This window comes from Acomys russatus, chromosome 19 (genome assembly GCF_903995435.1).
Source record: "Acomys russatus chromosome 19, mAcoRus1.1, whole genome shotgun sequence".
Lineage (NCBI taxonomy): Eukaryota > Metazoa > Chordata > Mammalia > Rodentia > Muridae > Acomys > Acomys russatus.
Window position 1 is genome coordinate 63,681,889 of NC_067155.1, and position 12,085 is coordinate 63,693,973.

At 56.8% G+C, this 12,085-nt stretch overlaps 1 protein-coding gene across 1 annotated transcript; it reads left to right on the forward strand.

Moving 5' to 3' along the window:
* The first annotated feature begins 2,083 nt into the window (after positions 1-2,083).
* Asphd2 (aspartate beta-hydroxylase domain containing 2) lies at positions 2,084-7,507 on the forward strand. The gene is made up of 4 exons (XM_051162161.1): positions 2,084-2,088; positions 2,145-2,962; positions 6,836-6,949; positions 7,342-7,507. The coding sequence occupies exons 1-4, from the start codon at positions 2,084-2,086 to the stop codon at positions 7,449-7,451; spliced, it is 1,047 nt and encodes a 348-aa protein (XP_051018118.1). The 3' UTR covers positions 7,452-7,507.
* The last annotated feature ends 4,578 nt before the right edge of the window (positions 7,508-12,085 follow it).

Sequence of the window (12,085 nt, forward strand, 5' to 3'; positions counted from 1 at the left end):
AAGTTATCTTTGATTGGACTTGAATTTGGCCTTTATTCCCGAGAGCCTGCTGATCTCTGAGGTCTGAGGTCCAGGGCTGCGTAATGCCCATCGCTGGTGGGACCAGATGTGTGAAGACAGCCAGCAGTGTGGGTGTGAAGACAGCCAGCAGTGTGCATCCATCCTTCCTCTTGCTGTCCCTCACTCTACTAAGCCCAGAGTTGCTTCTCTTGTGACAGATCAGATCGTGGGTCCCTCCCTGGGTGTAGGGGCAGGCAGCCCTGGGGCTCTAAAGTGAATGGCAGGTCCCAGCTCCCCATTGTAGTGGTGGATTTAGTCCTGCAAAGAGGTTGGGGGTCTATCTTTGCTGAATCTCTTACTGCTTTGCCTTAGGGAGGCTCGTGTCTGCTTTTGTTGGGAGTGAGGCTGTTCTGAAGAGGGGAAGGAAGGGCTGGTGGTCCAGCAGCAGAGATCTCTTCCGTGTGTGTGTGTGTGTGTGTGTGTGTGTGTGTGTGTGTGTGTCTGCTTTTGACATGAGCAGGTTGGTGGGAACTCAGTTTCTCCTGTCAGGTACTACCACCAACTCAGTCTAGGGGCATCCAAGGAAACCTGGCTGCTGAAGGCAGTTTTAGTTTCACTAAGGGAAGGAGGGTGTTTGCTCCAAGAGTCTGAGAACACCGGGTGAGAGTCTCACGCGGGATTTCGGGAACCCTGGGCTATCTTGAAGAGAAATGCAAAGAGACACCTTTCTGGGGCTTTTTCCTAAAGAGGAAGCAGCCAAGGCGGATGGTATCACCCGTGGAGGAGGGGCGAGCGAGGAGCTTAACACCCTGGCTCTGGATCTCGAGAAGAAACTGGCTTCTCGGCACCGCATTCCTGTACTTTTCCTAGAAGCAAAAGAGCCCCCATGAATATTCAGTATGCGTGTTTTTGACTTCCTAAACATTATAGTCAAGTGATTCTTTATTCAGCCGGTGCCGGGATGGCGCCAGTAGGTGACTGAGCACCAGAGGTTTTCCTTGAGTCCAGGAGTGGATGCCACCCGTTACTTCGGCCTTTGCCTTCTACTTGGGGTCAGGTGGGAGCCTTGGGACACTCTCCATCTTCGGCTTGCCTGTTGATCACACATCTCTGGTTTACCATGACTTTACCCGCAGCCAGCTGATGAAGCTTAGAGAGGGGAGGTGCCCTGCAAACGGCGGCGGCAGGTGTTTACCCCTGGCCTAGCCAATGTCTGCTTTGGTTGTGTCATGCTGTACTGCACGTTTCCTAGGCCTAGCTGGTCCAGGCAGTGGAAGACACAGTTGTGATGTCGCTGTCCCCCATTTGCCCCAAGGGGAGGAGGGAGGAGCACCAAAATGCTCCCAGCTCTACTCCTGCAGGTGGTGGCAGGCTTTCGGGAGAGCATGGATGCAGCTGTTTGTGCCACCTTGGCGAAGGAAGGGTGGATGGAGCGTTGCTGAGAAACTAGGAGACACTTTGGGTCCTACTGGGGTACACTCTGGGTTCTAGAGACCTGGGAGGCGCAGTCGGGCTCGCACGGTTGGCCTTCACCTCCCCCAAGCAGGATGGCCAGCAAAGCACTATCACTGCTGTCAGGGGTGGGAAACTGAGTCAGTGACTTGGAAGGCTTCAGCTCTCCCTTTTGTGGCCCTGTGGGTAAGGCCACTAGGTCACCTCCCAGCTGTGCGTGTCGGCCACAGAGGTCACTCCAGGGCACCCACTTGCTTTTCTGAGGTGATGTTAGCCAGACTTACAGCGTGCTTGAGAAGAGAAGGGGGGAGGGGGTTGGGGGAGGAGGTTTGCCCATTGTGATGGCCCCCTGCTGTTTTAATCTGTCGCTATTTAGGACTTTTTCTTGTCACTACTTTCATGATGCTGTTTTCTGGTTTCCATCCCAGGTTTGGACATCATGAAAACCCCTCCACAGTGACTGCCGGCATTTGCTAATGGGACACAAGGCGGCAGCGCCCTCCACCCCACTGCAGTGACTTTTCCTAGCTGGCCCAGTGCTCACTGATGGAGCCTTTGGCAGGAACTGAGGGACAGTGGCAGCCATGCCTCCCCCTGCTCCAGCCGCTCCTCTTGCCTCCTCCTAACCTGCATGCTGTGGGTGCCCTGGTGACCCCCAGAGGACTGATCATCTGAGCCAGCTTCGCTCGGAGTACCGAGTCCCTCAAGATGTGGCTGGTCGCCTGGAGCTGGTCTCTGGATGGCTTGAGGGACTGCATCGCCACTGGCATCCAGTCAGTGCGGGACTGTGACAACACAGCCGTCGTCACGGTGGCCTGCCTGCTGCTTCTGTTCCTGTGGTACTGTTACCACGTGGGCCGGGAACAGCCCCGACCCCACGTGTCCGTCAACTCCCTCCTGCAGGGCGTGGATGCCAACGGGCTGCAGAACGGGTCCATGTACTGCCAGTCACCCGAGTGTGTGCACTGCTGCACGCACCACGAAGGCCTCAACCAGAAGCTTTACCACAATCTACAGGAATACGCCAAGCGGTACTCTTGGTCCGGCATGGGCCGTATCCACAAGGGCATCCGGGAGCAGAGCCGCTACCTCAGCAGCCAGCCCTCCATCCAGAAGCCGGAGGTCTTCTTCCTGCCTGACCTCCCCACGACGCCCTACTTCTCCCGGGACGCCCAGAGGCACGACGTGGAGCTGCTGGAGAGGAACTTTCAGGCCATCCTCTGCGAGTTCGAGACACTCTACAAGGCTTTCTCTAACTGCAGCCTCCCGCAGGGCTGGAAGGTGAACAGCACCCCCAGCGGGGAGTGGTTCACCTTTGACTTTGTCAACCAGGGCGTTTGCGTCCCCAGGAACTGCAGGAAGTGCCCCCGGACTTACCGCTTGCTCGGCAGCCTCCGGACCTGTATGGGGAACAATGTTTTTGGGAACGCCTGCATCTCAGTGTTGAGTCCCGGGACTGTGATCACGGAGCACTACGGGCCCACAAACATCCGCATCCGGTGCCACCTAGGTATGTGGAGGGGTCCAGAGCCCCAGCATGCGCCTTCACAGAAGCCTCAAGTATAAGAAGGTGCCTTTGCCTCTTGGGTGCTTTGGTCAGATACCGGCAACACTCAGCTGGGGGCAGTGACACACACCTGCACTCCAAACACTCAAGGGGGGAGGCAAAGCAAAAAGGTCAAGGCTTGGAGGGCTAGCCTGCACTACATGCATGCCCTTGTATGCATGTATGCTGAGGCCAGAGGTCATGTCTGAATCTTGTTCCTCAGGAGCCCTCTCTCTCTGGGACCTGGGGCTCAGTGGTTAGGTTAAGCTGGCTGGTCTCAAGCCCAAGGGGGAGCGGTCTCTCTGTCGTCAGCTCCCCAGCCCTGAGAGTGCAAGTGTGTGCCACAGCGCCTAGCCCATTCATTGGTCATCTTGGTTGCACCACAGGCGTTTTACGAAATGGAGCCATATCTCCAGCCCCAGCCCCTTTTATCCCCTCAGACTTTGATTCATTCTTCTGTGGTGCCGGAGCTGGAACCCCAAGCACTCACAAGGGCTCTCTGCCACCAGGCCTGACACCTGGTGCCTGGCAGGAAAAGCTCTGTCTGGAAGAACTTCAAGGGGGCAGGCATGACAACAGTGTTCTCAGTCTTCCCTGTCTGTAAGCAAGCTGCCGGCCACGTGTGGCTGTGGGCCACATGTGGCTTGGGCTGTGGTCAGTATTAACGCTGACCTTAAGTTCTCACTTGACTTAAGTTTGAGTATCCAGGTGTGGCTGGTGGCTACTGTGCTCTGTGGGGACTGATACAGAACCCCTGGGGTTTCTGATGATGACAGAGGTTCCCCCCCGATGGTGCCCAGGAGGCTGTGAGAGATGCTTAAGCTTTCTGAGTCACTGTAGACAAATTGTGCCCACTATTCTGGTCACTTGGTTCAGGTTGTAGGAATCTCGTGCACCGTGTGCGTGGCGTGGGAATTGAGACCCAGGCGAAGCAGCCTTTGTGTCTAGCCCAGCTGTGAGCTAGCTGTGCCATGTTGGGCAGGTCACTCTCTTCCTCAGAGCTTCATCATTAGAGACTGAGGCAGCAGTTCTCCCTTGGGAATCTAATAAGATGAGGCCTGTCTCAGGGTGGTCACCGGAGCTAGGTGCAGAGGGAGCTCTGTGGCATCTTTTTCCTGGTGGATGATGACAGAAGGCCCATGACAGCGCTAGAGCGGGGCATGCTGACCTGGGCGGCAGCTGTAAGTGGGGGTGCTGGCTGGCTTCAGAAGAGGAGGGAAGCGGAGGATGAGTGTCCTGTGCAGGCTGTGGCGGGGTTTCCTGGTGTGCTTTGCAGGGAGCCTGTGCCAGTTGCTAAGTCTCCCACCCCCTCTCGCCCCAGCAGCTCGGTTCCCTCTGCTCTCTGGATGAGGATTCTGGGTAAGGTACTGTTTGGACTGGTGGTGTTAGTGCTGAGAAGGCTGCTGGGGGGCGAGGAGGGGGTGGGGAACAGACAGGCAGGCAGATGCTGGAGTCTGGATGCATGGGCAGCTGCAGGGCTGGGCAGGGTCTGAGTCTCCCTAGGCCTCATTGCCTCTCTGCAGAATGGACACCCAGCACCAGTGCTGTGGCGAAGTTTGGGGACACAACTCACTAAGTGGCCATTTGGCGTAGTGCCTGGCAGGCTCTTCCCCAGCGTGGCAGTGGCTCTCATGACTACAATGTGCGCTGTAAGACACGGCCTCTGCCCCAGTGGACCATGGGGGGCTCTGGAGGCCAGCAGATCTGGATGCAGGTCCTCACTCACCCTCCATTGTTGGGCCCTGGAAGCCGAGCTCGTCTCTGAAACTGGGGGGTGGGGGGGGGCAGCGCTCGACTCTCTTCAGGGCTGAGGAGCAGAACTGCGTAGTTTATGCATGTGAACTTCTTGGCAGGCAGAGGCCGTCACTACCAGCAGGTAGGCTTTGATCCACACAGTGGCTTTGGTTAATAAATCCCCTGGCGAGGATCCATCAAGGGAGCCGGGCTGCGAACAGAGCTGGAAGGCTGAGGTAGGACAGACCGGGTGGGAGCGAACGGTAGGCTTGGGCCACAGGCTGGGGCTGGAGGCTGACGGCAGTGGGAGTGAAGTGTTTTCCTTTGAGAGGTTGCTTTGTGGAAGCCTTTGATTTACACGGTGCTGGGATGAACCTCAGTGTCATGCATGCTGGGCCAGCGCCGAACCACTGAACTTCATCCTCAGCTGCTGTGCTGTTCAAAAGCTTCGGGATGCGGAGGAGGAGGAGGAGGAGATGTGGTAGGTGTCAGGTGTGTTGAGTCCGCAGGCTGGGAGAAGGGCAATCCAGGCTTGGACTTTCCCGTGTTACCCTATGTGCTGTGTGTGCATGCGCATGTAGAATGTGCACATGTCGCCGTGGCCACTCTGTTCTCAGGCCAGCTAGTAACTTGCAGTTAATAATGAGTCTCTGATGGCCCGGGACGCGGCAGGAAACTGTCTTTTGCAGATGTCCTGCTGTGGGGTGGCAGTGTGTGGATGGAGCCTGTTCGAACACAGCACTCCTGGATTCCCGTGGGCCCCAGGGTTAATCGTCAGGAGTTCCCGAGGTCGTGAGAACCTCAACTATTAATGTAAGCCAAAGAGTCTAGGACCCAGACCAGATGAAATTGGCACAGGAGGAATTTTGCTGAGGACCTAGTCCCCCGTCCCTAGAAAGAATGACCTGTCTGCCGGGCCGTGAGGACCAACCCACATGCTGGGTGGCTTTCGGAGAACAGAAAGGGGCTGGGGAGATGGCTTGGTGGGTGAAGGCGCTTGCCTTGCAAGACTGATCTCTGGAGTATACTGTGGAAGGACAGAGCCACCTCTGGTAGGGTGTCAATCCAGCGCTCACTCACATGGGGTGTCAGGTAATACAAAGTGTTAAATTAGGAACAGAAGCAGCTGGGTGGTGGTGCCTGTTCCAAGGCCAGCCTTGGCAACACAGTGAGACTCTGTCTGAACAAGCGAAAAAAGAGCCCAGAGGTGTACTTCTCATGGGTCTGAGGTGCGAGGTGGAGCTCTGTGAGGCAGGGCTGCTCTGGCTGCTGGGTGGGTCTCTTAGTGAGGTTTAGCATTTCTGTGATGAAACACCCTGACCTAAAACAACCTGGGTAGGAAAGGGTTTATTCAGCGTATGCCTCCACATCACTGTTCATCATTAGAGGAAGTTAGGACAGGAAGTCACACAGGGCAGGAACCTGGAGGCAGAAGCAGAGGCCAGGGAGGGGTGCTGCTTACTGGCTTGCTCCCCATGGCTTACTCAGCCTGCTTTCTTATGAAAGGGAGGACCAGCAGCCCAGCGATGGCCCCACCCCCAGTGGCCTGGCCCCTCCGCCATCCATCACTTAACTAAGAAAGTGCCCCACAACTGGATCTGATGGAGGCATCTTCTCAAGTGAAGCTCCCTCCTTCAGATGACTCCAGATTGGGTCAAGTTGGCATAAGACTAGCCAACACAGAGGGTATAGAACCCTCTTGCTGTGACCTCGTGTGGTAGAGGGTCCATTTTATTTATTTTGGTTTTTGGAGACAGAGTCTCTCTGTGTAGCCTTGACTGTCCTGGACTCACTTTGTAGACCAGGCTGGCCTCGAACTCAGAGATCCGCCTGCCTCTGCCTCCCGAGTGCTGGGATTAAAGGCGTGCGCCACCACGCGCAGCCTGAAGGGTCCATCTTATTAGTTACCACTCGTGACCCAATCCCCAAAGCTCCCTAACACCATCACCTCAGGGTGGTCTCTCTCTGAATTGTAGGTCACAGACAGCCCACAGCGTGGACTCCGGGGCAGTGTGTGGAAGGCCGAAAGCTTTCCGGAGTTTCCACAACACCCCCCTCCCCGCACCTTTTCTCAATCCTGTGTTCTCCCCCCGCCCCCCGCAGGTCTGAAGACTCCCAATGGCTGCGAACTGGTGGTGGGGGGTGAGCCCCAGTGCTGGGCAGAAGGCCGATGCCTGCTCTTCGATGACTCCTTCCTGCACACTGCGTTCCACGAAGGTAGGAGTTGCCTCTTCCAGAGCTTGCCCGCCTGCTTGCTGCAGGAAGTCCTACACTGTCCCGAGTCACCTCCCCATGTGGGCGGCTGGCATCACAGGTGACAAGCCATCATTAGCCGACATGACCTAAAGGCCATCTCACGTTCAGGGTCACTCTCCGTGTCAGGCATTCTGTGGGTCGGGACAACAGCATCCAGACTCTACCCACCGTGACAGTCTCATTCCCCTCTTCTATTTCTTCTTACCTACCTTGCTCGCAGGCATGGGAGGCCCCACGGACATTCCCCATCCACTCAGGAAGGGGAGGTCTTCCCATGCCTGCCCGCCCTGCAGCTCGGGCCATGTTGAGCTGTGCCAGGGCTAACCTGACCCCCTTACTCGCCTCCTCCCCAGGTTCCGCTGAGGATGGCCCACGGGTGGTCTTCATGGTGGACCTCTGGCACCCCAACGTGGCAGCTGCCGAACGGCAGGCCCTGGATTTCATCTTTGCCCCGGGACGATGAGGGTGTTGCCTGGGCTGGAGCCAGGCTGAGTGGAGCCTGGGTAGACTGTGGGGCAGCCCACCTGACCGTGCCCTGACCCACGCTGGAAGCATGAATGGCTTCCTGCCACCGTGGGGCGGGCGTCTTTCCTTCGGTTACTGGGGATGTCCTAGGTTTCTTTCCCCTTCCAGTTACCTGCTGGGACTTCTGGCCTACTCGTGTGTCCCTTTGGCAGTGACCAGAGACTGTGTGTCCCTCCCGTGTCACTTTGCTACCTGATGTCTTCTCTGTGTTCTGGAATAGAGTAACCAAATTGGCCACCTGTCTAAATGTAATCATCTCAAACTTATGTAGCTGTGAGAACAAACAAGACAGACCACCACAGACCAGGAGCCATTGAGCCCAGCAGCTTGGGCTCTGATGCTGGGGTTCCAAGGACCCTTCACAGTCCAGGAGCAAGAAACGTCTGTAGCCCGCGTACCCGGTTAGGTTCATTAGGGGCTTACCAGCCGCCGTCAGGGTGGTGCGGCAGGTCAGGGCCCAGGGAATCCATCGTTACCGCTGTCGCCCAAAGTCTGGCAGGCCCTGGTGGTTGTGACCAGGGCCTTTTCTTTAACCACAGCTTCTTACAGAGCTAAGTGAAGCCCAGTGAAGGCTATCCAGTGATAGCCTTGACTGTGCTGGACCCCTTAGCTCACTGCCTACAGAAGCTTACTGCTGAGCCAGGCCTGATGCGTGCCGCTGCTGTGGTTTTGAGTCTGCCAAGCTTGGCAGGAACCGTGTGGCGCTGACCCTCTGCCACCAACCACGTGACCAGCGTGCCCATCTTGCTTTGGAGTCTGTTGTCTAAGAGTTGACATTTATGCCTGTTAGTAAACGTTCAGACTCGGAGACAGCAGAGGGTCATCCCCACATCTGTCCACACAATGACCCAAGGCTATGGGTGTGAGGACACCGGAGAGGGCCACAGACCTGGCACCAGTTCTCGTCCTAGTGTGAAGGCCAGCCAGAGGCCCTGAGCCAGCTGATGCCAGCGTGTAGTGAGCCAGCCAGTCTGGCTGAGAGTGGTGGCCCGTGGGCATGGCCCAGAGCAGGATGGAATGGACAGTTTGCCTTATGTACGGGTCCAGCATCAGGTCCAAGTGCAAACCAGTCACCTTGAGGAGTTAACTTGATGAAGTCAGCCCATGGGAGGGAAAAGCACCCAGGATGCTTTTCTACTTAGAGCTGGAGGGGAGGGGGCCTTCTGGCTCCAGAGCTTCTGCACTCGGGGTCTCGGGAGAGACCCTCAGGTGCATGTTCCCACATATCCCGACTGCGCCCACCACACACCAAGGACATGGGTGGGGAACAGGGAGCAAATAAAGAGCTTGCCCACAAGTGTGATGTGGTCATGCAGCCTGTGAAAGAAGGCAGGGCCTGGGCGGCGAGGAGTGACGGGCCGGTGTGGGGATGTGGCTCTTGGGCTTCTGAGTCGCATCAGGTAGATGGCTGAGGCCACATGGCCATCTTGTCAGGGAGGACTAAGATGTGACTCAGGGTGGATCACAGGCCTAAGCATGCCTGAGGGTCCGGGTTCCATCCCCACCACGTATGGTGAGTAGGTGTGGGTGGGAACAGGCAGCAGGGCCCTGTGATGTTAAGTCAGCTCAGATGGTAAAATGGACAATATTCGTACGAATTACAAATTCTTACATTTTCCTGAAGGGGAAAAAAAAAAGTTTAGGAAAGCTGGACTCAGGCTCAGCTCCTGGAGTTCACTGCCACGTCCCCTTTCCTAGCCTCACCTGGTTCCCCTGTAGATAGGCCCAGTCCCTGAGGGAAGGAGCAGGAGCCGGGCAGGCATGGGATTCCCCCTGCATCGCAGAGCTGCAGACGCCTGAGAAGGGGCACAGGAGGGACTGGGCAGGCATGGGATTCCCCCTGCATCACAGAGCCGCAGACGCCTGAGAAGGGGCACAGGAGGGAAAGCTGCTTTCTCCTTAGGAGCAAGCACAGCGATGGCAGCCAGGTACCCTGGGGCAGCCTGACTGGACTGCAGGGTGTTGGCACCCATGCCCAGTGCCAGCCAACAGCCACACTGGACGCTGCACCAAGACAGGAACAGCGCTCTCTCAGGGCCGAGATGCTCCTCGCCATCCTCCAGGTGCACCGCTCACTAAGCAGTTTTGGGGGTCATTTCTGTGTGTCTCTAGGACCGCTGGAGGTAAGAGAGGAATGGAAGCCAGTAGCTGCTGTGGAAGCAACCCCATGCCTCTCCAGCCAGTACCACAGCAGTGGCTTGAGCAGCTCAAAGCCACCATCAGGTCCGTAGACCCTAACCCCCCTTCCTGTCCATCACTGTCTTTGGTGACCCACTCTGACCCCCACAGAAGCTGTGTTCTGGGGTAGAATGCAGACCAATCTAGATCTCAGAATTCACTGCTGTTGCGGCTTCAGCAGCTGGGGGTGAGGGTCACGGACTGTAAGGCGCAAGCCATGTTCTCTGTGATAATGGCCCCGGCCTCTACAATGGCCAGTTTGCAGTTCTTGTCAACAGAATCCTGGACGCTGTTTGTATGTTTGCTGTTTGCAGTGCTAACTCAGGAGCTTGCACATGCAAGCTAGCTGAACGCCCTACCGCTGAGCCACCCCGCAAAACCCCACACTCCGCCCATGGGTTTCAGGTCTGGCAAATCTTAACTTGAGGGCTGGACCCTGACCAACCAGTCTCCTGAATCTCTATCCTGGCCAGGCATGGTGGCGCACACCTTTAATCCCAGCACTTGGGAGGCAGAGGCAGGCGGATCGCTTCGAGTTTGAGGCCAGCCTGGTCTACAAAGTGAGTCTAGGACAACCAAGGCTACGCAGAGAAACCCTGTCTCGAAAAACCTAAAAATAAAAAGTAAGAAGAAGAATCCCTATCCTGCTGGGTCGGTTTTGGGCACATGATCCAAGTTTTTACAGCTAAGAAAGCCCATACAGGAACCACGGAGACAAACGGCCCCACTGTGGAGTCCCTCTGCCTCCTGCCTGTTGACTGCTAGGCCGCATGACTTGTGCTTTCTGACCTATGCCACCAAGAAGCCCCAACCCACTCACTCTTGTCCATGGCATGGGTCTCACGCTCACTTCGTAAGTACAATCTGACCTTTCAGTCTGGCAGTATGATGTTAGCGTTCCGATGGATGGATGGGAGGGTTTGCGCAGGTGCACACATGCCCGTAAAGCACAGGCTAGGGGCCAAGGCTTTTCTAAAGATCCCCACCCTGCTGCAGGCACCACCACCAGCGGCCTGCCCGACATTTACTTGCCCAGCTGCTAACTGCCGCTAAGCAGATACAGGGAACAAGGCCACCTAGAGCTGCTGACGATGGCCGTGGACACACTCAAGCAGACTGCAGACCTAGGTGGCAAGAGGTGCGCACACTGGACAGGTCACATCCCGCCACCTTCTTAGATAGCTTCTGTCACCCACGTCCTACTTTTCTCCCTAACCCCACTTCCCACATGGGAGGCAATCCCAAGCTCATGGCGCGAGTGTTTAGGGGTTTTGGTTTGGTTTGTGGCACGGCTGGGGATGGAACCCAGAGTGGCATGCATGGCGGGCAAACATTACTGTTGAATTAGGCCCCATTGAGAAGATTCTAGGCAGTCACTCTACCACTCAGCCACCCCCTAGGCCCCCACTAGTCGACTCGAGGCAGGGGCTCTGCCACTGAGCCACACCACCAGGTTGAAATCATTAAAAATAATAGCTGGAGCTCAGTAGTAGATGAGCCTAGCATGTGAGGCCCGAGGTTCCACCCAGCAGCTGTGCTGGAGATGCCGCCCTTTGTCCTTTCTCCTCAGCAAAGATGAAGTTCCCACGACTTACACTGCAGCCATCCAGAGGCAGCATCAAGTGGGAGGACGGCTACACTGCAGGGACTCTAGTGCTCAGATTTGGGTGTCCTGCAACAAGACATGCACTGTGGTCCCAAGGCGTGGGCATGCACCCAGGCCCAAAACAGCTGATGTCCTGGACTCTCCCAGAATGCCCCTTCCTGAGGTGCTGGGAGGGAGGGCCAGCATCTTCTAGGCTTTAACAAAAGGACAAAGACACTGAGCAAGCCGAGCGGGGGTGGGGATGGAGGGACACAATGCACAACAGCCGCTCAGTGTCCCTGGTAGTAAGTGCTGCACAGGGAGCCCAGGCTGAAGCTGGCACCAGCTTGGCCACTGGGTAGGAGAGTGAATATGGTGCCTCCAGCAGCCTCCACGGGCCTCTGGCCAGAGCCCGGAGCCACTGCCTTGGCATGCTGGGCCTGGCTGTAGGAAGGAAGGACAGAGAGGGACTGCCACTCGGCAATTCTCAGGCAGCCTCTGGGTGCCTGCCAGGGTTCAAAGACGTGCTTGAAGAACTCAGGGCAGTTCTCTCCTCGCAGAGGCCTGTGGCAGGTCCAACACCCCCCCCCCCCCCCCCCCCCCCCGCTCTCCTCCAGTAGTTGAGGACTAGGAGCAGGTGTGTGTACCGCACAGGTGAATGCAGACTGTGAGCACACCAGTGCATGACTCCCTTGCACTGCAGTTTACATCTTAAGATGGGGGCACCTGCCACCTATCCCTTGTCTGCTGCCAGGTCCATCCTTCGTGGGCTACAGGCACAAGCCCTCCCTAGGGGCAGCCAGGCCTAA

Excerpts from the sequence above, each read along its gene's own strand:
- Asphd2 (XM_051162161.1), top strand. Across the intron at positions 2,963-6,835 it reads CCGCATCCGGTGCCACCTAG|GTCTGAAGACTCCCAATGGC; the intron begins GTATGTGGAGGG and ends CGCCCCCCGCAG. Across the intron at positions 6,950-7,341 it reads GCACACTGCGTTCCACGAAG|GTTCCGCTGAGGATGGCCCA; the intron begins GTAGGAGTTGCC and ends CCTCCTCCCCAG.